Source organism: Cetorhinus maximus, chromosome 14, assembly GCF_964194155.1.
Source record: "Cetorhinus maximus chromosome 14, sCetMax3.hap1.1, whole genome shotgun sequence".
Taxonomy (NCBI): domain Eukaryota; kingdom Metazoa; phylum Chordata; class Chondrichthyes; order Lamniformes; family Cetorhinidae; genus Cetorhinus; species Cetorhinus maximus.
The window spans coordinates 20,069,739-20,091,430 of NC_135892.1; the positions used below are offsets into that span (position 1 = coordinate 20,069,739).

At 53.8% G+C, this 21,692-nt stretch overlaps 1 protein-coding gene across 1 annotated transcript in view; it reads right to left on the reverse strand.

Annotated features, from left to right (window-relative positions):
- Positions 1-18,564, reverse strand: part of LOC144690022 (androglobin-like) — a 162,919-nt gene extending 144,355 nt beyond the window's left edge. Inside the window, exon 1 of the mRNA XM_078557553.1 lies at positions 18,263-18,564. Coding sequence (XP_078413679.1) covers positions 18,263-18,564 — 302 coding nt within the window. The remainder of the gene's footprint in view (positions 1-18,262) is intronic.
- Between the last annotated feature and the right edge of the window lie 3,128 nt (positions 18,565-21,692).

A 21,692-nucleotide genomic window follows, 5' to 3' on the forward strand; every position in this document is an offset into this window, starting at 1 on the left:
GGACAATAAAGTGAAGCTGCCCAACGGGAAGCCAATCCCTGCCGTGCTCTTGGCAAACAAATGTGATCAGCAATGGGATGGTTTGGAGAATAGCCCGGCGATGATGGATCGCTACTGCAAGGACAATGGCTTCATAGCGTGGTTTGAAACCTCAGCAAAAGTTAGTGACAATTAGTCATCTGCCCAGGGTACTGCAGCAAGATAGCCCCGTACTCAACCCAACATTACAGCATAGTTAACGTTTCAAGTCCGTATGAAGATTCACACAGACTCGAAACGTTAACCCTGTTTCTCTCTCCACAGATGCTGTCAGACCTGCTAGGTTTTTCCAGCATTTTCTGTTTTTATTTCAGATTTCCAGCATCCGCAGTATTTTGCTTTTATATTACAACACGCTGTTGCTTACTGACCGAGTATCAGCCTTAGCTCAGTGATAGCACTCTTAGCCCCGAAACTGACACTTCCAGTGAAGTACTGGGCGAGCGCTGCACTATTGAATGTGGTGTTTTTCAGATAAACTGAGGGCCTGTCTGCCCTTTCTTAAGGCGGATGTGAATGACCACATGGCAATATTTTGAAGAATCACAGGGGAATTATCATGGTGTTTTGGCTAAAATTTATCCCTCAACTAGCAGCAAAAACAGAGATAAAAACAAAAAACTACTGCGGATGCTGGAAATCCAAAACAAAAACAGAATTACCTGGAAAAACTCAGCAGGTCTAGCAGCATCGGCGGAGAAGAAAAGAGTTGACGTTTCAAGTCCGCATGACCCTTCAACAGAACTGAGTAATATTAGGAGAGGGGTGAAATATAAGCTGGTTTAAGGTTGGGGCGGGGGGAGCGAGAGAGAGAGAAGTGGGGGGGGGGGTGGTTGTAGGGACAAGCAAGCAGTGATAGGAGCAGATAATCAAAAGATGTCACAGACAAAGGAACAAAGAGGTGTTAAAGGTGGTGATATTATCTAAACGAATGTGCTAATTAAGAATGGACGGCAGGACACTCAAGGGACAGCTCTAGTGGGGGTGGGGTGGAAAGACTGACAGGGCATTACAGGTATAGATTTAAAAATAATGGAAATAGGTAGGAAAAGAAAAATCCAGATAAATTATTGGAAAAAACAAAAAGGAGGGGGAAGAAACGGAAAGGGGGTGGGGATGGAGGAGGGAGTTCAAGATCTAAAGTTGTTGAATTCAATATTCAGTCCGGAAGACTGTAAAGTGCCTAGTCGGAAGATGAGGTGCTGTTCCTCCAGCTTGCGTTGGGCTTCACTGGAACAATGCAGCAGGCCAAGGACGGACATGTGGGCAAGAGAGCAGGGTGGAGTGTTAAAATGGCAAGCGACAGGGAGGTTTGGGTCTTTCTTGCGGACAGACCGCAGGTGTTCTGCCCCACCCACTTCTCTCCCCCCACCCCCCCCCCTCTCTGCCGATGCTGCCAGACCTGCTGAGTTTTTCCAGGTAATTCTGTTTTTGTTTTGCAAAAACAGATGGTCTGACCATTTAGGAATTATAGAACAAAGAACAAAGAAAAGTACAGCACAGGAACAGGCCCTTCAGCACTCCAAGCCTGCGCCGATCATATTGCCCGTTAGCTAAAACATTTTGCACTTCCGGGGTCCGTATCCCTCTATTCCCATCCTATTCATGTATTTGTCAAGCTGCCTCTTAAACACCACTATCGTACCTGCTTCCACCACCTTCTCTGGCAGCGAATTCCAAACACTCACTACCCTCTGTGTAAAAAAACTTGCCCCGCACATCTCCTCTATAGTTTTCTCCTCTCACCTTAAATCTATTTCCCCTAGCAATTGACTCTTCCACCCTGGGAAAAAGCTTCTGACTATCTACTCTGTCCATGCCACTCATAATTTTATAAACTTTTATCAAGTCGCCCCTCAATCTCCGTCGCTCTAATGAGAACAATCTGAGTTTCTCCAATCTCTCCTCATAGCTAATAACCTCCAGACCAGGCAGCATCCTGGTAAACCTCCTCTGCACCCTCTCCAACACCTCCATATCCTTCTGGTAATGTGGTGACCAGAATTGCACACAATATTCCAAGTGTGGCCTAACCAAGGTTCTATACAGCTGCAGCATGACTTCCCAGCTTTTATACTCAATACCCCTGCCAATGAAGGCAAGCATGCCATATGCCTTCCTGATTACCTTATCCACCTGCATTGCCACTTTCAATGACCTGTGGTCCTGTCCACCCAGATCCCTCTGCCCATCGATGCACTTAAGGGTTTTGCCATTTACTGTATAATTCCTGCCTGTATTAGACCTTCCAAAATGCATTACCTCACATTTGTCCGGATTAAACTCCATCTGCCATTTCTCCGCCCAAGTCTCCAACCGATCTATATCCCGTTGTATCTTTTGACAATCCTCTTCACTATCTGCAACTCCTCCAACCTTAGTGTCGTCTGCAAACTTACTAATTAGCCCAGTTACATTTTCCTCCAAATCATTTATGTATACTACAAACAACAAAGGTCCCAGCACTGATCCCTGCGGAACTCCACTAGTCAAAGCTCTCCATTCAGAAAAGCACCCTTCCACTGCTACCCCCTGTCTTCTATGACCAAGCCAATTCTGTATCCATCTTGCCAGCTCACCTCTGATCCCGTGCGACTTTACCTTCTGTACCAGTCTGCCATGAGGGACCTTGTCAAAAGGCCTTACTGAAATCCATGTAGATAACATCCACTGCCCTTCCATTGTCGATCATCTTTGTCACTTCCTCGAAAAACTCGATCAAGTTAGTGAGACACGACCTCCCCTTCACAAAACCATGCTGCCTCTCACTAATTCGCCCATTTGCTTCCAAATGGTAGTAAATCCTGTCACAAAGAATCTTCTCCAATAATTTCCCTACCACTGACGTAAGGCTCACCGGCCTGTAATTTCCTGGATTATCCCTGCTACCCTTCTTAAACAATGGAACAACATCCATTCTCCATTCTCTAGTCCTCTGGGACCTCACCCGTAGCCAGTGAGGATACAAAGATTTCTGTCAAGGCCCCAGCCATCTCCTCCCTTGCCTCCCTCAGTACTCTGGGGTAGATCCCATCTGGCCCTGGGGACTTATCCACCTTAATATTCTTCAAGACGCCTAACACCTCTTCTTTTTTGATCTCAACATGATCCAGGCTATCTACACACTCTTCCCTAGACAAATCGACCGCTAAGTCCTTTTCTTTGGTGAATACTGATGAGAAGTATTCATTTAGTATCTCTCCCGTTTCTTCTGGCTCCACTCACAGATTCCCATCTCTGTCCCTGAGTGGGCCTACCCTTTCCCTGGCTACCCTCTTGCTTTTTACATATGTATAAAAGACCTTGGGATTTTCCTTAATCCTGGTTGCCAGTGACTTTTCATGACCCCTTTTAGCCCTCCTGACTCCTTGCTTAAATTTCTTCCTACTTTCTTTGTATTCTCCACTGGTTTCATCTGTTCCCAGCCTTCTAGCCCTTACAAATGCCTCCCTTTTCTTTTTGACTAATCTCACAATATCCTTCGTTATCCAAGGTTCCTGAAACTTGCCATGTTTATCGTTCATCCTAGCAGGAACATGCCGGTCCTGAATTCTTATCAACTGACGTTTGAAAGCCCCCCACATGTCAGTTGTTGATTTGCCCTCAAACATCCGCCTCCAGTCTAGATTCCTCAGTTCCTGCCTAATATTGTTATAATTAGCCTTCCCCCAATTAAGCACCTTAACCCGAGGACTCCTGTTATCCTTATCCACCAGTACCTTGAAACTTACTGAATTATGGTCACTTTTCCTGAAATGCTCCCCTACTGAAACTTCGACCACCTGGCCGGGTTCATTCCCTAATACCAGGTCCAGTATTGCCCCTTCCCTAGTTGGACTATCTACATTTTGTCTCAGGAAGCCCTCCTGGATGCACCTTACAAATTCTGCACCATCCAAACCCCTAGCACTAAGTGATTCCCAGTCAATATAGGGAAAGTTAAAATCACCCACCACAACAACCCTATTGCTTTTACATCTTTCCAAAATCTGCCTACATAACTGTTCCTCAATCTCCCGCTGGCAATTGGGAGGCCTATAGTAAACACCCAACATTGTGACTGCACCCTTCCTATTCCGGAGCTCTACCCATATTACCTCGCTGCATGAGCCCACCGAGGTATCCTCCTGTCGTACAGCTGTGATATTCCCCTTAACCAGCAGTGCAACTCCCCCACTCTTCTACATCCCTCTCTATCCTGCCTGAAACATCTAAATCCTGGAACGTTTATCTGCCAATCCTGCCCATCCTTCAACCAAGTCTCTGTAATAGCAATAACATCATAATCCCAAGTACTAATCCAAGCTCTAAGCTCATCTGCCTTGCCTGTTATACTTCTCGCATTGAAACAAATGCATTTCAGACCCCCAGTCCCCCTGTGTTCAGTAATTTCTCCCTGCCTGCCCTTCCTCTTAGTCCTACTGGCCATATTCACTGGTTCCCAGTCATTTATTTCACCTGCTGACCTATTGCTCTGGTTCCCACCCCCTGCCATACTAGTTTAAACCCTCCCGAGTGACACTAGCAAACCTTGCAGCCAGGATATTGGTGCCCCACCAGTTTAGATGCAACCCGTCCTTCTTGTACAGGTCCCACCTGCCCCGGAAGAGATCCCACTGATCCAGATATCAGAAACCCTCCCTCCTACACCATCTGTTCAGCCACGTGTTCAGCTGCACTATCTTCCTATTTCTAGCCTCACTGGCACGTGGCACAGGGAGTAATCCTGAGGTTACAACCCCAGAGGTCCTGTTTTTTTAAAACTTTGTGCCTAACTCCCTGAACTCCCGCTGCAGGACCTCGTCACTCTTCCTGCCTATGTCGTTAGTACCAATGTGTACCACGACCTCTGGCTGTTCTCCCTCCCCCTTCAGAATGTCCTGTACCCAATCAGAGACATCCTGGACCCTGGCACCAAGGAGGCAACATACCATCCTGGTGTCTCTTTCACGACCACAGAAGCACCTATCTGAGCCCCTGACTATAGAGTCCCCTATTGTGCATTTAACTTGGCCTGCTGTCTAAATGGCTGTCTTGATCTCACCCTGCACTGTTTTACAACGCCCTTTCTTGTGACAGTAGTGACATTCTGCCTCTTTAAATCAGCAGGTATATGATTACCCCCACAGCGGTAACACTTAGAGTCATAGAGGTCTACAGCACAGAAAAAGGCCCTTCGGCCCATTGAGTCTGCGCCGGTCAAACAAGTACCTAACTATTCTAATCCCATTTTCCAGCACTAGGCCCATAGCCTTGTATGCCACGGCATCGCAAGTGCACATCCACTCTTTCGGGTAGCGAGTTCCAGATTTCCACCACCCTCTGGGTGATGACATGACCTCCCCTTAACAAAACCATGCTGACTGTCCTTGATTAATCCCTGCCTCTCCAAGTGTAGATTAATTCTCTCCCTCCGAATTGCTTCCAATAGTTTCCCCACCACTGAGGTTAGACTGACTGGCCTGTAGTTCCCTGGTTTATCCCTTCCTCCCTTCTTGAATAATGGTACCACATTGGCTGCCCTTCAGTCCTCTGGCACCCCTCCTGTGGCCAGAGAGATATTGAAAATTATTGCCAGCGCCCCTGCTATCTCCTCCCTTGCCTCACTCAACAGCCTGGGATACATTTCATCCGGGCTTGGAGATTTATCTACTTTTAAGCCTGCCAGGCCACTTAGAACCTCCTCCCTTTCTATGCTAATTTCTTTAATTATATAACAGTCCTTCTGCCTGATTTCCATACCCACGTCGGCCCTCTCACTTGTGAACACTGACACAAATTATTCATTTAGAACTCTACCTACATCTTCCGGCTCCACACACAAATTACCACTATGGTCCTAAAGGACCCTACTCTTTCCCTAGTTATCCTCTTACTCTTAATGTACTTGTAAAATGACTTTGAATTTTCCTTCATTTTACCTGCCAATTTTTTTTCATGCCCCCTTTTTGCTCTCCTAATTTCCTTTTTAAGTTCCCCACTACACATTCTATATTCCTCTAGGGCTTCCGCTGTTGTGAGCCCTTGGTATCTGCCATAAGCCTCCCTTTTTCTCTTTATCCAATCCTGTATATCCCTCAACATCCAAGGTTCCCTGGATTTGTTGGTCCCACCCTTTGTCTTTACTGGAATATGTTGGCCCTGTACTTTCCCTATTTCCTTCTTGAATGAGTCCCACTGCTCTGACGCAGATTTACCTAAAAGTAGCTGCTCCCAGTCCACTCTGGCCAAATCATATCTGATCTTATTAAAATCGGCCTTCCCCCAATTTAGAACTCTGATTTCTGGCCCATCCTTGTCCTCTTCCATAACAACCTAGTATCTAACGGAGTTATGATCACTATCTGCAAAATACTCCCCCACTGATATCTCTACCACTTGCCTGGCTTCATTCCCTAAAATTAAGTCCAGGACCGCCCCCTCTCTTGTAGGACCTTCTACGTACTGGCTTAAAAAGCTCTCCTGGATGCATTTTAAGAACACCACTCCCTCTAAACCTATCACACTATGACTAACCCAGTTAATGTTGGGTAAGTTGAAATCCCCCACTATTACTACCCTATTGGGGCCAAGGTAGAAGCGTTCACGTCGCGGCCCTGTTTCACCCAATTCTACCACCACCACGCACAGCAAGTAGTGTATACAACATTTTCGTACCGCTGATTTGATCAAGTAACAACATCATGCCTGAAGTCGGAAGTCGTCGATGTCAGAAACACGGGTCTTTTTCAAGACCAGCATTGACTGTTATATCTGCTAACGTTGAAGGGTTCTCTGTAGCTAAACAAAACATCCTCGCTACATTATGCAATGAGTGGCAGTGTGATGTCCTCTGCCTGCAGGAGACACATAGAGGAAGTGAGAACAACCGCCCAAAAATACCAGGAATGTTCCTGGTTATTGAAAGACCTCATCGACAATATGGCAGTGCTGTATTTGTTAGAGCTAGTTCAGTTGTAGAAGCCACTTCTAAAACAGAGGAGGACAACATCGAAATTCTAACTGTAGAGCTGAGCAAAGTAGTAGTGACCTCAGTGTACAAACCGCCTGGCACAGATTTCAGCTTCTCTAACCCTGTACCCAACCTGCACAGTAAACCACAGATCATCATTGGAGACTTTAATAGCCACAGTACCCAATGGGGGTACAAGGAGTCTAACAATGATGGAGAAGCAGTCGAAGAATGGATGGATGCTAACCAGCTTAGTCTCATCCACAATCCTAAAGTGCCAGCCTCCTTCCACAGTGCCCGCTGGAAGTGCAGTTATAACCCAGATCTTGCCATTGTCAGCAACGACATCGCTGGCCTCTGCAAGAAGCTTGTCACAGACCCAGTACCACAGACACAACACCGTCCTATTGGTATCCAGGTAAATGCAGCAGTGTTACCAACCGTCGTACCATTCAAAAGGCGCTTCAACTTCAAGAAGGCCGATTGGAACGGGTTCATACACACACTTGACCGCAAGGTTAAACACATTAAACCATTACCTGAGCACTACAACCTGTTTGCAAAAGCTGTCCATAAAACAGCCAGAAGGAAGATCGCCCCAGGTTGTAGAGCACACTACATCTCTGGTCTCACCAAGGAGAATGCTGAACTCTACTGGGCGTAGGTCTCAATGTTTGAATCTAACCCCTTCTCAGGGGAAACAATATCTACCGGTGAGAGGGTGATGTTAAGTATTTCTCAAGAGCGTCAAAACACCTGGGACACCTTGATAGAGACAACAGATCTTACAAAAAACAGCAAGAAGGCATGGTCTCTCATACGCAAACTTGGAGGCGATCCCAAGAAAGCTGCCCAACATCCAAATGTGTCTGCAAACCAAGTTGCACACCAGTTGCTCCTAAATGGAAAAATCAACAAGAAACAACCAAGAGCACAATTAGATAGGAAGAAGTACAACGATGACCCTGGCTTCACTGGACCATTCACCATGGAAGAGCTGGAAACTGGTATAGCTAGTCTAAAACACGGGAAAGCAATTGGTCTTGACAACATAGCAACGTTTTAATTTCTGAATTACTGGTAAGCTGCTTCCAGTATTTCTTTTTGTTTTTCGAGCGGTAGGGACTGTGTCCCACTTCGCTGCTGTCTCCCTGGTCTTCGTGCCACGTCCACCAACACCTCAACTGCAGAACAGTGCCATGTTGCACACTGCAAAGCCTGCAAGTCCCTCTCAGCACTCTCCATTGCTGGAGCTATCTCCACGGCGCGCTTCAGGTCTATATTAAATTCTGCAAGTAAACAGCGCTGAATGACGTGGCCGTGTACTCTGCAAACCAAACAATCTCACAACGTGTCGTTTGGAGTATCACCAAAGTCACAGTGCTCCATTAACTGTTTTAGCTTCGCGATGTACGTTGCGATCGACTCACCCGGGGCCCTTACTCTAGAGTTGAACTTGAATCTTTGCATGATCACCGATGCTTTAGGCTGAAATGTGACTTCACAAGGTCTACTAGCTTGTTAAAGGATCTGGAATTTGGCGCAGTCGGGGCCGTCAGACTATACTTTAGGTTATGCGTCTCGCTCCCGCAGACACTTAGAAGAATTGCCTTCTGTTTCTCCTCTGCCGTTATTTCGTTTGCCACAAAGTAGAAACCTAGGCACTCTATGTGCTGACTCCAGCTCTCGACGGATGAGTCGTACAGGTCAATTCTACCCAAGAGTGATATGACGGGTGAGTATGCTTTTCTTCCTTCCTTATAATTAAAATACTCGCATTTGAGAAGCGAGGTGCAGTGTTGGAGCTATTTATCCTCGTTGCCAATTGTAATAAACTTGGAGAACCAAGCAGGTTTCTTGTAAGAAACAGTAAACTTGATTTACAGAGCTCCTGATGAAGCTACATGCTTGTACTGAGACCAAGGCTAGAAAGCTCCACCCCTAAGATAACTGGCATTTAGGGAAGATTTATCTGTACAGTCACATGATCTCCATAACAGTATGAAAAGTTTAACTTACAATTATTACAGCAACTTAGAAAATCATAATATGATTAAGCAGAGTGAAGATATATTTATGAAAGTGGAATCGTGTTTGACAAATCCATTAGCGCATTTTTAAGGGTGTAATTAGTAAGATGGATAAGGGGAAACCAGTGGATGTCGTGTATTTGAATTTTCAAAAAGCATTTGATAAGGTGCTGCATCATGTACGTTGGCCACGTCTCAGTTGGTAGCACCCTCACCTCCGAGTCACAAGGCTGTGAATGAGCACAACAATCAATCTGACCCTCCAGTATAGAGCTGCCGCCTTTTGGAATGAGACAGTAAGCTGAGATCCCATTTGTCCTTTCAGGTGGATGTAAAAGATTCAATGGCATTATTTTGAAGAATAACAGAGTTACTCCCTGTGTCCTGGCCAATATTTATTCCTCAATCAACATCACTAAAAGAGATTATCTGGTCATTATCACATTGCTGTTTGTCGGAGCATTCTGTGTGCAATTTTAAATGTCATTTTTTTTACACTGCAACAGTGACTACCCTTCAAAAGTACTTCATTGGCTGTATGGCATGGAAGGCGCTATATAACTGCAGTCCTCCTTTTTCTTTTTCATCCAACAAGTTATTAAGCAAAATTAGCACTCATGGAAGGGGGTAACATCTTTGCAAGGATTGAGGATTGGTTAATAGACATAAAACAGAGTAGGAATAAACTGGATATTTTTGTGCTGGCAGACTGTAACTAGCAAGTACTACAAGGATCATTACTTGGATCTCAGTTATTTACAGTCGACCTTAATGACTTATATGAGGAGACTGAATGAAATGTATCCAAGTTTGTTGATGATACAAAGTTAGTTGGGAAAGTAAGTGGTGCGGAGAACCCAAGGAGGCCGTAGGGGGATATAGACAGGTTGGGTAAGTGGGCAAGAACATGACAGATGGAAAACATGTAGCAAAGTATGAAATTATTCATTTAGGGAAAATAAAAAGCAGAATATTTTTTGAATGGTGAAATACTGGAAAATGTTTGCAATCCAAGGGAACTGGGTGCCCTTGTACATAAATCACAGAAATTTAACATGCAGCTGTAGCAAACAATTAGGAGTGGCATTTTAACTTCTGTTACAAAGGGATTGGAGTATTCAAGTAAAGAAATCTTACTTTAATTAGATAGGGCATGGGTGAGGCTATGCCTGGAATACTGTGTGCAGTTTTGGTCTCTCCATACTCTGCTCTCCCTGCTACTAACTCACCCCTGCTCTGAGAGCTGGTGCCCTCTTCCAATTCCCTATTCCCAACACACCCCTCCTCCTAGAGCCGGTGCCCTCTCCCATCTTCTGTTCCTGATCTACACAAATGATCATTAGCAAAAATGAGAACACTTGGAACTGGAAGTAACATTGTGACAGGGGTTGATAATTGGTTCAGAGGCAGAAAAGAGAGCATGGGGATAAAGGGGAATATTTCTCTGATGGGCAGCATGTGATAACTGGTCATCCCAGGATCTATACTGAGTGCCTCAGCTCTCCACCATGTATATCAATGACTTGGATGAGGGAATAGGGGGTTGCATATCCAAATTTGCAGGTGACACATTAGGAAGCACAGCATTACAAAGGGACATGAAGAGATGAATTGTGAGAAAACTATGGCAGATGGAGTTCAATGTGGGGAGATCTGAGATCAGCCACTTTGGATGTGAGAAAGATAAATTGGAATATTTCCTTCATAGGGAAGATTAGGGATTACAGAGGTGACCTAATCAAGGAATTTTCAATCATTGGGTTATTAGTGAAGCAATCCAGAATACGGAGGTGCCATTTAGGAATAAAACCAGAGAGTATTTAAACACACAAAAGCTACTGGAAATCTGAACTCACTCTCCCAAAAGGCTGTGGGTACTGGGTCAATTAAAATTTTCAATACTGAAAATTGGTAAGATTTCTGGAGAACCAAATGCAATGGCCCTACTTCTATTTCTACATCCCTAGAACATGTGGCCCAAGGAATGTTTCTCCCCTGCAATCTCCAAGGGGCAGCATTCAAAGGACATTTCACCCCTTTCAAAACACTCCTCGTACAAGAGAAGCTGGAGGACACAACACAGAGTGCTGGCAGCATGCTTGCTCATTGGCAAAGTTCTACCCCAGGAGGGCAGAAGTCAGAACACATAGGCCAGTGGGGAGGGGGTACGACATACTAATTGATAGCTGCTGTCACCTTCTGAAATTTGTACAGTCAAGACTGTACAAACCAAACATTAGAAGAGGAGCAGGACAGGCTAGAGAGCAGCCAAGGTAAATCATACACCCAACATGAAATGATGGGTTGGAGTGCATAATGCTGTGAAAATTACATCAAGATGAACAGAGCTTTTGTACATGCTCCTTAAGTCATTCCTTACCGTAAAAGGACATAGAAGCAGGTGTGTTTTTCTAAAGATTCCAAATAAATCCCATACAACATATAACATAACTTCTACCACAAATTCATTCTAGTATTGCTCACAAAAAAAAAGGATTGGGTCCACTTCTGTAACCTGGACTCCAAATCCTGTACTTTGAAGGACTGCACTTTGAAGAACAATTTTGACACCAAGAAAGAAATATTTCATGTCACGGAAACTAGTTCAGTTATTTTAGGCATTCCCTTGACACCAATATAGGCAGCAGTGGATGTCTTTCCAGCTGACTGAAATTAAGTAATTATCTACTGACCTATTAAAGTTTTCCAGATTAAGAGAAAATGAATAGTAAAACTAAGTATTTAACATTATTATGAGGTGATGATTTCTGAAATGTTATCTTGAAATGCACAATCCATCTGTGTGACCTGATAATGTCAAGCTGAACCATATTTGATTTATTGCCATTTCCTTATCTATTGTAGACTGTGTTAGTCACTGTACATCATCTCAGAGCAACCTTTTAGTTGGTTTCGGAAAAGGAAATTGCGGGGAAGGTTAATGAGAGGGGGGAAGGGGAAGGGGTGCGAGGGGGTGGGGGTGGGTAGAGGGGAAGGGGACAGGAGAGGGGGTAGGAAAGGCCGGGGGGGGGGGAGAAAAGTGCGGGGGTGGGGGCGCCGAGGCAAGGGGGGCGGGAAAAGGTGGACGGGGAGAGGTGAGGAGAGATGGGGGGGGTCGAGACGAGGGTGCCGGGGTCGAGACGATGGAGTTGGGGGGGGGGGGGGCGAGAGGAGGGAGACGGGGGGGGGGGGGCGAGAGGAGGGAGACGGGGGGGCGAGAGGAGGGAGACGGGGGGCGAGAGGAGGGAGACGGGGGGCGAGAGGAGGGAGAGGGGGGGCGAGAGGAGGGAGAGGGGGGCGAGAGGAGGGAGAGGGGGGCGAGAGGAGGGAGAGGGGCGACGAGGGGGCGAGGGAGGGGGAGGGGGTGAGGGAGGGGGTAGGGAGTGGGCAAGGGGGGGAGGAGGAGGGGCGAGGGAGGGGGAGGGGGCGAGAGGGAGGGGGAGGTGGTGAGATAGGGGAGGGGCGAGGTGGAGGAAGGGGGAGGTGGCGAAGAGGGGGCGAGGGAGGGGGAGGGGGGCGAGGGAGGGCGGGGCGCGGGAGGGAGAGGGTTGAGAGAGGGAGGTGAAGGGGGCGAGGGAGGGAGGGAGGGGGAGGGGGCGAGGGAGTGAGGGTGGGGGAGGGGGCGAGGGAGTGAGGGTAGGGGAGGGGGCGAGGGGTGAGGGTGGGGGAGGGGGCGAGGGAGTGAGGGTGGGGGAAGGGGCGAGGGAGGGAGGGTGGGGGAGGGGGCGAGGGAGGGAGGGAGGGTGGGGGAGGGGGCGAGGGAGGGAGGGAGGGTGGGGGAGGGGGCGAGGGAGGGAGGGAGGGTGGGGGAGGGGGAGGCAGGGAGGGGAGGGGGCGAGGGAGGGAGGGAGGGAGGGGGAGGGGGGAATAGGGGGGCGGGGGAGGGGGAATGGGGGGATTGGGGGGAACGCGGGGAGGGGGAAAGGGGAAGGGGGAAAGGGGGAGGGGGGAAAGTGGGGAGGGGGGAGGGGAGGGGGAACGGCGGGAGGGGGAGGGGGAACGGGGGGAGGGGGGAACGGGGGAGCGGGGAGGGGGAACGGGGGGAGGGGGGAGGGGAGGGGAGGGGGAGAGGGGGGAGGGGGAGGGGAGAGGGGAGGAGAGGAGGGAGGGTGAACGGGGGAGGGGGAACGGGGAACGGGGGGAACGGGAGGGAAAGGGGGAACGGGAGGGGGGAACGGGAGGGGGGAACGGGGAGAACGGGGGGAACGGGAGGGGGAGAACGGGGGGAACGGGAGGGGGAGAACGGGGGGAACGGGAGGGGGAGAACGGGGGGAACGGGAGGGGGAGAACGGGGGGAACGGGAGGGGGAGAACGGGGGGAACGGGAGGGGGAGAACGGGGGGAACGGGAGGGGGAGAACGGGGGGAACGGGAGGGGGAGAACGTGGGGAACGGGAGGGGGAGAACGTGGGGAACGGGAGGGGGGAACGGGGGGAACGGGAGGGGGGGAACGGGGGGAACGGGAGGGGGGGAACGGGGGGAATGGGAGGGGGTGAACGGGAGGGGGGGAACGGGTGGGGAGCGGAGGGGGGAACGGGAGGGGGGAGCGAGAGGGGGGAACGGGAGAGGGGGAACGGGAGGGGGGGAACGGGAGGGGGGAACGGGAGGGGGGGAACGGGAGGGGGGGAACGGGAGGGGGGAACGGGAGGGGGGGAACGGGAGTGGGGGAACGGGAGGGGGGGAACGGGAGGGGGGGAACGGGAGGGGGGGAACGGGAGGGGGGGAACGGGAAGTGGAACAGGAGGGGGGAACAGGAGGGGGAACGGGGGGAACGGGGGCGGGCGAGGAATGGGGTGAGGGGGGAACGGGGGGAGGGGAGGGGGAACAGGGGGATGGGGAGGGGGAACAGGGGGATGGGGAGGGGGGATGGGGAGGGGGGAACGGGGGAGGGGGGAACGGGGGAGGGGGGAACGGGGGAGGGGGGAACGGGGGAGGGGGGAACGGGGGAGGGGGGAATGGGGGGAACGAGGGGAGGGGGGAACGTGGGGAGGGGGAACGTGGGGAGGGGGGAACGTGGGGATGCGGGGAGGGGGTGAGGCGGGGAGGCGGGCAGGCGGGGAGGCGGGCAGGGGGGGAGGCGGGCAGGGGAACGGGGGGAGGGGGAGGTGGAGGGGAGGTGGAGGGGAGGTGGGGAAAGGGGGGAATGGGAGGGGGAAGGGGGGGAACGGGAGGGGGAAAGGGGGGAACGGGGGGAGGGATGAGGGGGGACCGGGGGGGGTGAGGGGGGAACGGGGGAGGGGAGGGGGAGGGGAGGTGGGGAAAGGGGGAACGGGAGGGGGAAGGGGGGGAACGGGAGGGGGAAGGGGGGGAACGGGAGGGGGAAGGGGGGGAACGGGAGGGGGAAAGGGGGGAACGGGAGGGGGAAAGGGGGGAACGGGAGGGGGAAAGGGGGGAACGGGAGGGGGAACGGGGGGAACGGGAGGTGGGGAACGGGAGGGGGGAACGGGAGGGGGGAACGGGAGGGGGGAACGGGAGGGGGGGGAAACGGGAGGGGGGGAACGTGAGGGGGGGAACGTGAGGGGGGGAACGGGAGGGGTGGGAACGGGGAGGGGGGGAACGGGGAGGGGGGGAACGGGGGGGGGTGAACGGGGGGGGGGGAACGGGAGGGGGGGAAATGGGGCGAACAGGGGGAACGGGAGGGGGGTAACGGGGGAACGGGTGGACGGGGGAACGGGAGGGGGGGACCGGGGGAACGGGAGGGGGGGACCGGGGGAACGGGAGGGGGGGAACGGGAGGTGGAACGGGAGGGGGGGAACGGGAGGTGGAACGGGAGGGGGGGAACGGGATGTGGAACGAGAGGGGGGGAACGGGAGGGGGAACGGGGTGAGGGCGAGGAATGGGGTGAGGGGGCAACGGGGGGAGGGGAGGGGGAACGGGGGGATGGGGAGGGGGGATGGGGAGGGGGGATGGGGATGGGGGATGGGGATGGGGGATGGGGGATGGGGAGGGGGGAACGAGGGCGTGGGGAACGGGGGAGGGGGGAATGGGGGGATCGGGGGGAGGGGGGAACATGGGGAGGGGGGAACGTGGGGAGGGGGGAACGTGGGGAGGGGGGAACGTGGGGAGGGGGGAACGGGGGATGCGGGGGAGGGGGTGAGGCGGGCAGGGGGGGAGGCGGGCAGGGGGGAACGCGGGGTGGGGGAACGGGGGGAGGGGGAACGGGGGGAGGGGGAGGGGGAACGGGGGGAGGGGGAACGGCGGGGTGGGGGGAGGGGGAACGGCGGGGTGGGGGGGAAGGGGAACGGGGGGAACGGGAGGGGGGAACGGGGGGAACGGGGGGAGGGGGAACAGGGGAGGGGGAACGGGGGAGGGGGAACGGGGGAGGGGGAACGGGGGAGGGGGAACGGGGGGGAGGGGGAACGGGGGGGAGGGGGAACGGGGGAGCGGGAATGGGGGAGGGGGAACGGGGGAGGGGGAACGGGGGGATGGGGGAGGGGGAACGGGGGGAAGGGGGAGGGGGAACGGGGGGAAGGGGGAGGGGGAACGGGGAGAGGGGTGGGGGGGAACGGGGGGAGGGGTGAGGGGGGAACGGGGGGGTTGAGGGGGGAACGGGGGGAGGGGAGGGGAGGGGAGGGGGTGGGGAAAGGGGGGAATGGGAGGGGGAACGGGAGGGGGAAAGGGGGAACGGGAGGGGGAAAGGGGGAACGGGAGGTGGAAAGGGGGGAACGGGAGGTGGAAAGGGGGGAACGGGAGGTGGAAAGGGGGGAACGGGAGGTGGAAAGGGGGGAACGGGAGGGAGAAAGGGGGGAACGGGAGGGGGAACGGGAGGAACGGGATGGGGAACGGGGGGAACGGGAGGGGGGAACGGGGGGAACGGGAGGGGGGAACAGGGGGAACGGGAGGGGGGGAACGGGGGGAACGGGAGGGGGGGAACGGGAGGGGGGGGGAACGGGAGGGGGGGGAACGGGAGGGGGGGGAACGGGAGGGGGGGGAACGGGAGGGGGGGGAACGGGAGGGGGGGAACGGGAGGGGGGGAACGGGAGGGGGGGAACGGGAGGGGGGGGAACGGGAGGGGGGGGAACGGGAGGGGGGGGAACGGGAGGGGGGGGACGGGGCGAACAGGGGGAACGGGAGGGGGGGTACGGGGGAACGGGAGGGGGGACCGGGGGAACGGGAGGGGGGACCGGGGGAACGGGAGGGGGGGACCGGGGGAACGGGAGGGGGGGACCGGGGGAACGGGAGGGGGGGACCGGGGGAACGGGAGGGGGGACCGGGGGAACGGGAGGGGGGAGGGGGGACCGGGGGAGGGGGAGGGGGGAACGGGGGAGGGGGAGGGGGGAACGGGGGAGGGGGAGGGGGGAACGGGGGAGGGGGAGGGGGGAACCGGGGAGGGGGAGGGGGGAACGCGGGAGGGGGAGGGGGGAACGGGGGAGGGGGAGGGGGAACGGGGGGAGAGGGGGAGGGGGAAGGAGAGGGGGAGGGGGAAGGAGAGGGGGAGGGGGAAGGAGAGGGGGAGGGGGAAGGAGAGGGGGAGGGGGAAGGAGGAGGGGGAGGGGGAGGGGGAAGGGGGAGGGGGAGGGGGAGGGGGAGGGGGGAGGGGAGAGGGGAGAGGGGGGAGGGGGAGGGGGAGAGGGGGGAGGGGGAGGGGGAGAGTGGGAGGGGGTGAAACGGGGGGGAGGGGGTGAAACGGGGGGGGGAGGGGTGAAACGGGGGGGGGAGGGGTGAAACGGGGGGGGAGGGGGGAAACGGGGGGGGAGGGGGGAAACGGGGGGGAGGGGGGAAACGGGGGGGGAGGGGGGGAAACGGGGGGGAGGGGGGGAAACGGGGGGGGAGGGGGGGAAACGGGGGGGGAGGGGGGGAAACGGGGGGGAGGGGGGGAAACGGGGGGGGAGGGGGGAAACGGGGGGGGAGGGGGGGAAACGGGGGGGGAGGGGGGGAAACGGGGGGGAGGGGGGAAACGGGGGGGGCGGGGGGGAAACGGGGGGGGGAGGGGGGAAACGGGGGGGAGGGGGGAAACGGGGGGGAGGGGGGAAAACGGGGGGGGAGGGGGGAAAACGGGGGGGAGGGGGCAAACGGGGGGGGGAGGGGGAAACGGGGGGGAGGGGGGAAACGGGGGGGAGGGGGGAAACGGGGGGGAGGGGGGAAACGGGGGGGGAGGGGGCAAACGGGGAGGGGGGAAACGGGGGGGGAGGGGGGAAACGGGGGGGGAGGGGGGAAACGGGGGGGAGGGGGGAAACGGGGGGGGAGGGGGGCAAACGGGGAGGGGGCAAACGGGGGGGAGGAGAAACGGGGGGGGAACGGGGGGGAGGGGGGAAAGGGGGGGAGGGGGGGGAGGGGGGGAAACGGGGGGGGAGGGGGGAAACGGGGGGGGGAGGGGGGAAACGGGGGGGGGAGGGGGGAAACGGGGGGGGAGGGGGGAAACGGGGGGGAGGGGGAAACGGGGGGGGGAGGGGGGAAACGGGGGGGAGGGGGGGAAACGGGGGGGGGAGGGGGGGAAACGGGGGGGGGAGGGGGGAAACGGGGGGGGAGGGGGGGAAACGGGGGGGGGAGGGGGGGAAACGGGGGGGGGAGGGGGGGAAACGGGGGGGGGAGGGGGGGAAACGGGGGGGGGAGGGGGGAAACGGGGGGGGAGGGGGGAAACGGGGGGGGAAACGGGGGGGGGAAAGGGGGGAACGGGGGGGGGGAACGGGGGGGGAACGGGGGGGGGAACGGGGGGGGGGAACGGGGGGGGGGAACGGGGGGGGGGAACGGGGGGGGGGAAACGGGGGGGAAACGGTGGGGGGGGAAACGGTGGGGGGGGAAACGGTGGGGGGGGAAACGGTGGGGGGGGAGGGGGGGAAACGGTGGGGGGGGAGGGGGGGAAACGGTGGGGGGGGAGGGGGGGAAACGGTGGGGGGGAGGGGGGAAACCGGGGGGGGAGGGGGGAAACCGGGGGGGGAGGGTGGGAAACCGGGGGGGGGGGGGTGGGGGAACCGGGGGGGGGGGTGGGGGAACCGGGGAGGGGGGGGGGGGGAAACCGGGGGAGGAGGGGGGGAAAACCGGGGGGGGGGGGTGGGGGAACCGGGGGGTGGGGGAACCGGGGGGGGGGGGGACCGGGGGGGGGGGGGGGGGAACCGGGGGGGGGGGAGGGGGGGAAACCGGGGGAGGAGGGGGGGAAAACCGGGTGGGGAGAGGGGGAAAACGGGGGGGTGGGGGAGGGGGGAAACGGGGGGGGAGGGGGGGAACGGGGTGGTGGGGGGGGAGGGTGTGATCGACAGGTCGGGTCGGTACCGGCTTTGGGAGGCCGCGGGACGAGTCACTCACTCTTTCAGGCTGACTTGCGGTACCGGGGCTGGCTCGCTTTCAGATTCGAGTCCACCCGCTTCTTGCCGGATTTCGACATCTTCCCGGCCGCTGGCCTGGTGACTCCGCTCCGCCGTTACCTGGCAACGGGACGCGATCGCACTGATGGTCTGTTGGGTCCTAGCGCCGTCATGTACATGATTGGCTCCCACTTCCAGATGCAACTTAATCCACTTCAGGTTAGACTCACAGGCCCTGAAAGTTACCCCTTCAAAACCGAAACCCGCTGAATTCGCCACAATTCTACATGCATTCCAAGTCATCGTGATCAAAAAACTGTTACTTTTATAACCCACTTAGAATAGGGTCTTCTGATTGAGTCAGTGGTCAGGGACAGGAGAGAATGACTGGGAGTGAGGCAAGTGTGAGCCTCTGCAATTGTCCAATAGGTCTGAGGTTCTCTCAGCTTGTTTGTATGACAGCAGGGGCTGCAGGGTGGATGAGCAAACTGACCATGGCACTGTGGTACAGGAAGCCATTCAAGTTGGGGGAGCAAAAAGGAACATAGTGGTGGTAGTGGACAGTATAGTGAGGAGGATTGACACTGTTCTTTGCAGCAAAGAGAAAGAGTCCAGGCGGCTGTGTTGCCTGCCCGGTGCCAGGGTTCGGGACATCTGCTCAGGGCTGGAGAGAAACTTGCAGTGGGAGGGTGAGGATCCAGTTGCCGTGGTCCATGCAGGTACCAGTGACATAGGTAGAACTAGGAAAGAGGTTCTGTATAGGGGAGTATGAGGAGGTAGGCCCTAAATTGAAAAACAGAACCTCAAAGCTTATAAATGCTGGATTATTACCTGAAAATTGGCATAGGGTACATAAAATTAGATTGATGAATATGTGGCTCAAAAGCTGGTGTGCGGGAGATGGGTTCTGGTTTGTAGGGCACTGGCACCAGTACTGGGGAAATTGGGGACTGTACGATTGGGACGGCCTACACCTGAACTGGGCTAGGACCAGTGTTCTTGCGAACCACATAACTAGGGAAGTAGAGAGGGTTTTAAACTAAATAGTAGATGCAAGGGATCAAATACGGAAAGATGTGGTATACCAAAAAGTAGAACCCAGGTAAGGGAGAAAAATAGTAAAATGGGAAATGAGGGTCAGAGAATGGCAGGAAGGGACAGAGAGAAAAAACCTTAGAATGCACAAAGAATCAAGACTAGATGTCAGAAAGATAAAAAAAGACTAAACTAAAGGTTCTGTATCTGAATGCGTGTAGCATTCATAACAAAGTAAATTAATTCATATCACACATTGAAGTAAATAAATATGATTGATAGCCATTACAGAGACCTGGCTGCAAGATGAAATGGAGTGGGTTCTGAATATTGAGAGGTATATGACCTTCAAGAAGGAAGCTAGGTAAAGTTGGAGGGGATAGCACTGTTAATCAAGGATGGCATTTGTACAATAGTTAGAAATGACCTTGGTTCAGGAGATCAGCATGTAGAATCAGTTTGGGCGGAGATGAGGAATAGCAGGGGAAAGAAGTCACTAGTGGGAGTGGTTTACAGCCCCCTAACAGTAGCCACAATTTAGGACAAAATATACATGAAGAAATATTGGGGGTTTGAGATAAGGGGGTAACAATAATCATGGATTGCTTTAATCTACAGATAAACTGGAAAAATCAGATTGGCAGTAATAGCCTGGATGAGGAGTTCATAGAATGCTTTCAAGATAGTTTCTTAGAGCAGCACATTCTAGAAGCAACCAGAGAGCAGGTTATATTAGATTTGGTATTGTGTAATGTGACACGATTAATTAATGACCTCAGAGTAAAGGCACCCCTAGGTTGCAGCAGCCACAATATGATTGAATTTTACACCCAATTTGAAAGGGAGAAGAGTGGGTCTAAGGCTAGTATTTTAAATTTAAATAAGGGCAACTATGTTGGCATGAAAGCTGAGCTAACCCAAGTGAACTGGATACTAAGGGTTAGATCAATAGAAGAGGAGAGTGAGAATGGGGAGTTAATAGTAAATAATAAGGAAATGGTGGATGAAATGAACAAATGTTTTGCTTCTGTTTCCACTATAGAGGATACAAAAAATGTCCCAATAATAGCTGTAAATTGGTTTGTGGAGGGGAGAGAGGAAGTTGGTGAGATTAAAATCACTAGATGAGCAGTATTGAGCAAACTGATCGAGCTCCAAGTTGCAGTCTCTGGATCCAGATGGACTTCATCCTAGAGTCTTAAAAGGTAGCTAATGAGGTAGTAGATGCGTTGGTGTTAATTTTCCAAAATTCCCAAGATTCTGAAAAGGTTCCATCAGACTGGGAAGTAACAAATATAACCCCTTTCTACAAGAAGGGAGGGAGGCAGAAAACGGGAAACTATAGGCCAGTTAGCTTGACGTCTGTAGTGGGGAAGGTGTTAGAGTCGATCATTAAAGAGATTATAGCTGGGTGTTTAGAAAAACTCAGGGTATTTGGGAAAAGTCAGCATGGTTTTATGAAAGGGAAATCATATTTAACCAATTTATTAGAGTTCTTTGAAGGAGTGACATATGGTGGATAGAGGGGATCCTGTAGGTGTCCTGTACTTGGATTTCCAGAAAGCATTTCATAAGGTGCCACATCAAAGATTATTGCGAAAAATAAAAGTTCATGGTGTTACAGGGTAACACATTAGCCTGGATAGAAGATTGGCTGGCTGGCAGAAAACAGAGAGTATGCATAAAGTATAAAGTCTTTTTCTGATTGGCAGGATGTGACGAGTGGAGTCCTGCAGGGGTCTGTGCTGGGGCCTCAACTTTTTGCAATTTATATCAATGACTTAGATGGGTGGCGGGGGGGGGGGGGGGGGGGGGTGGGGGTGGGGGATGCTGGTGGTGTGCGGGGGTGAAGGTATGGTAGCTAAATTTGCAGATGACACAAAGATAGGTAGGAAAGTATGTTGTGAAGAAGACACAAGGGGCTAAAGCTTTCCTGCAAGTGGAAGAGATGTCCCTGACGATTTTACAAGGGATCTCAAAAGCCTGGTTAATCAAATTGGCAAGTAAATTAAGAGTAGGATTGCCTGCCAAAGCTAGGAAGGCAGAGATAATCAAAGGTATAGCACAGCATTTAAAGTTGGAAGTGATGCCTGACACTAGTGAGTCACAACTGGAGGTAGTAAGATTTCAGTTAGAAATGAAGAAGCTTGAACTTGAACCAGCAAAGGAAATGAAATTAAAAACTTGAGTTAGAGGCAGCAGAAAAAGAAAAGGAAGGAGAAAGGGCATTCTAAAGGAAACAGGCAGAAAAGCAGGAGAGTGAAAGAAAACAGGAAAGGGAGTTAGAAATGGTAAGGATAGAAGACAAGAGAAAAGGAATAGAAAAGCAAAAAACTGCGGCTGCTGGAAATCTGAAACAAAAACAAAAATTGCCGGAAAAGCTCCGCAGGTCTGAC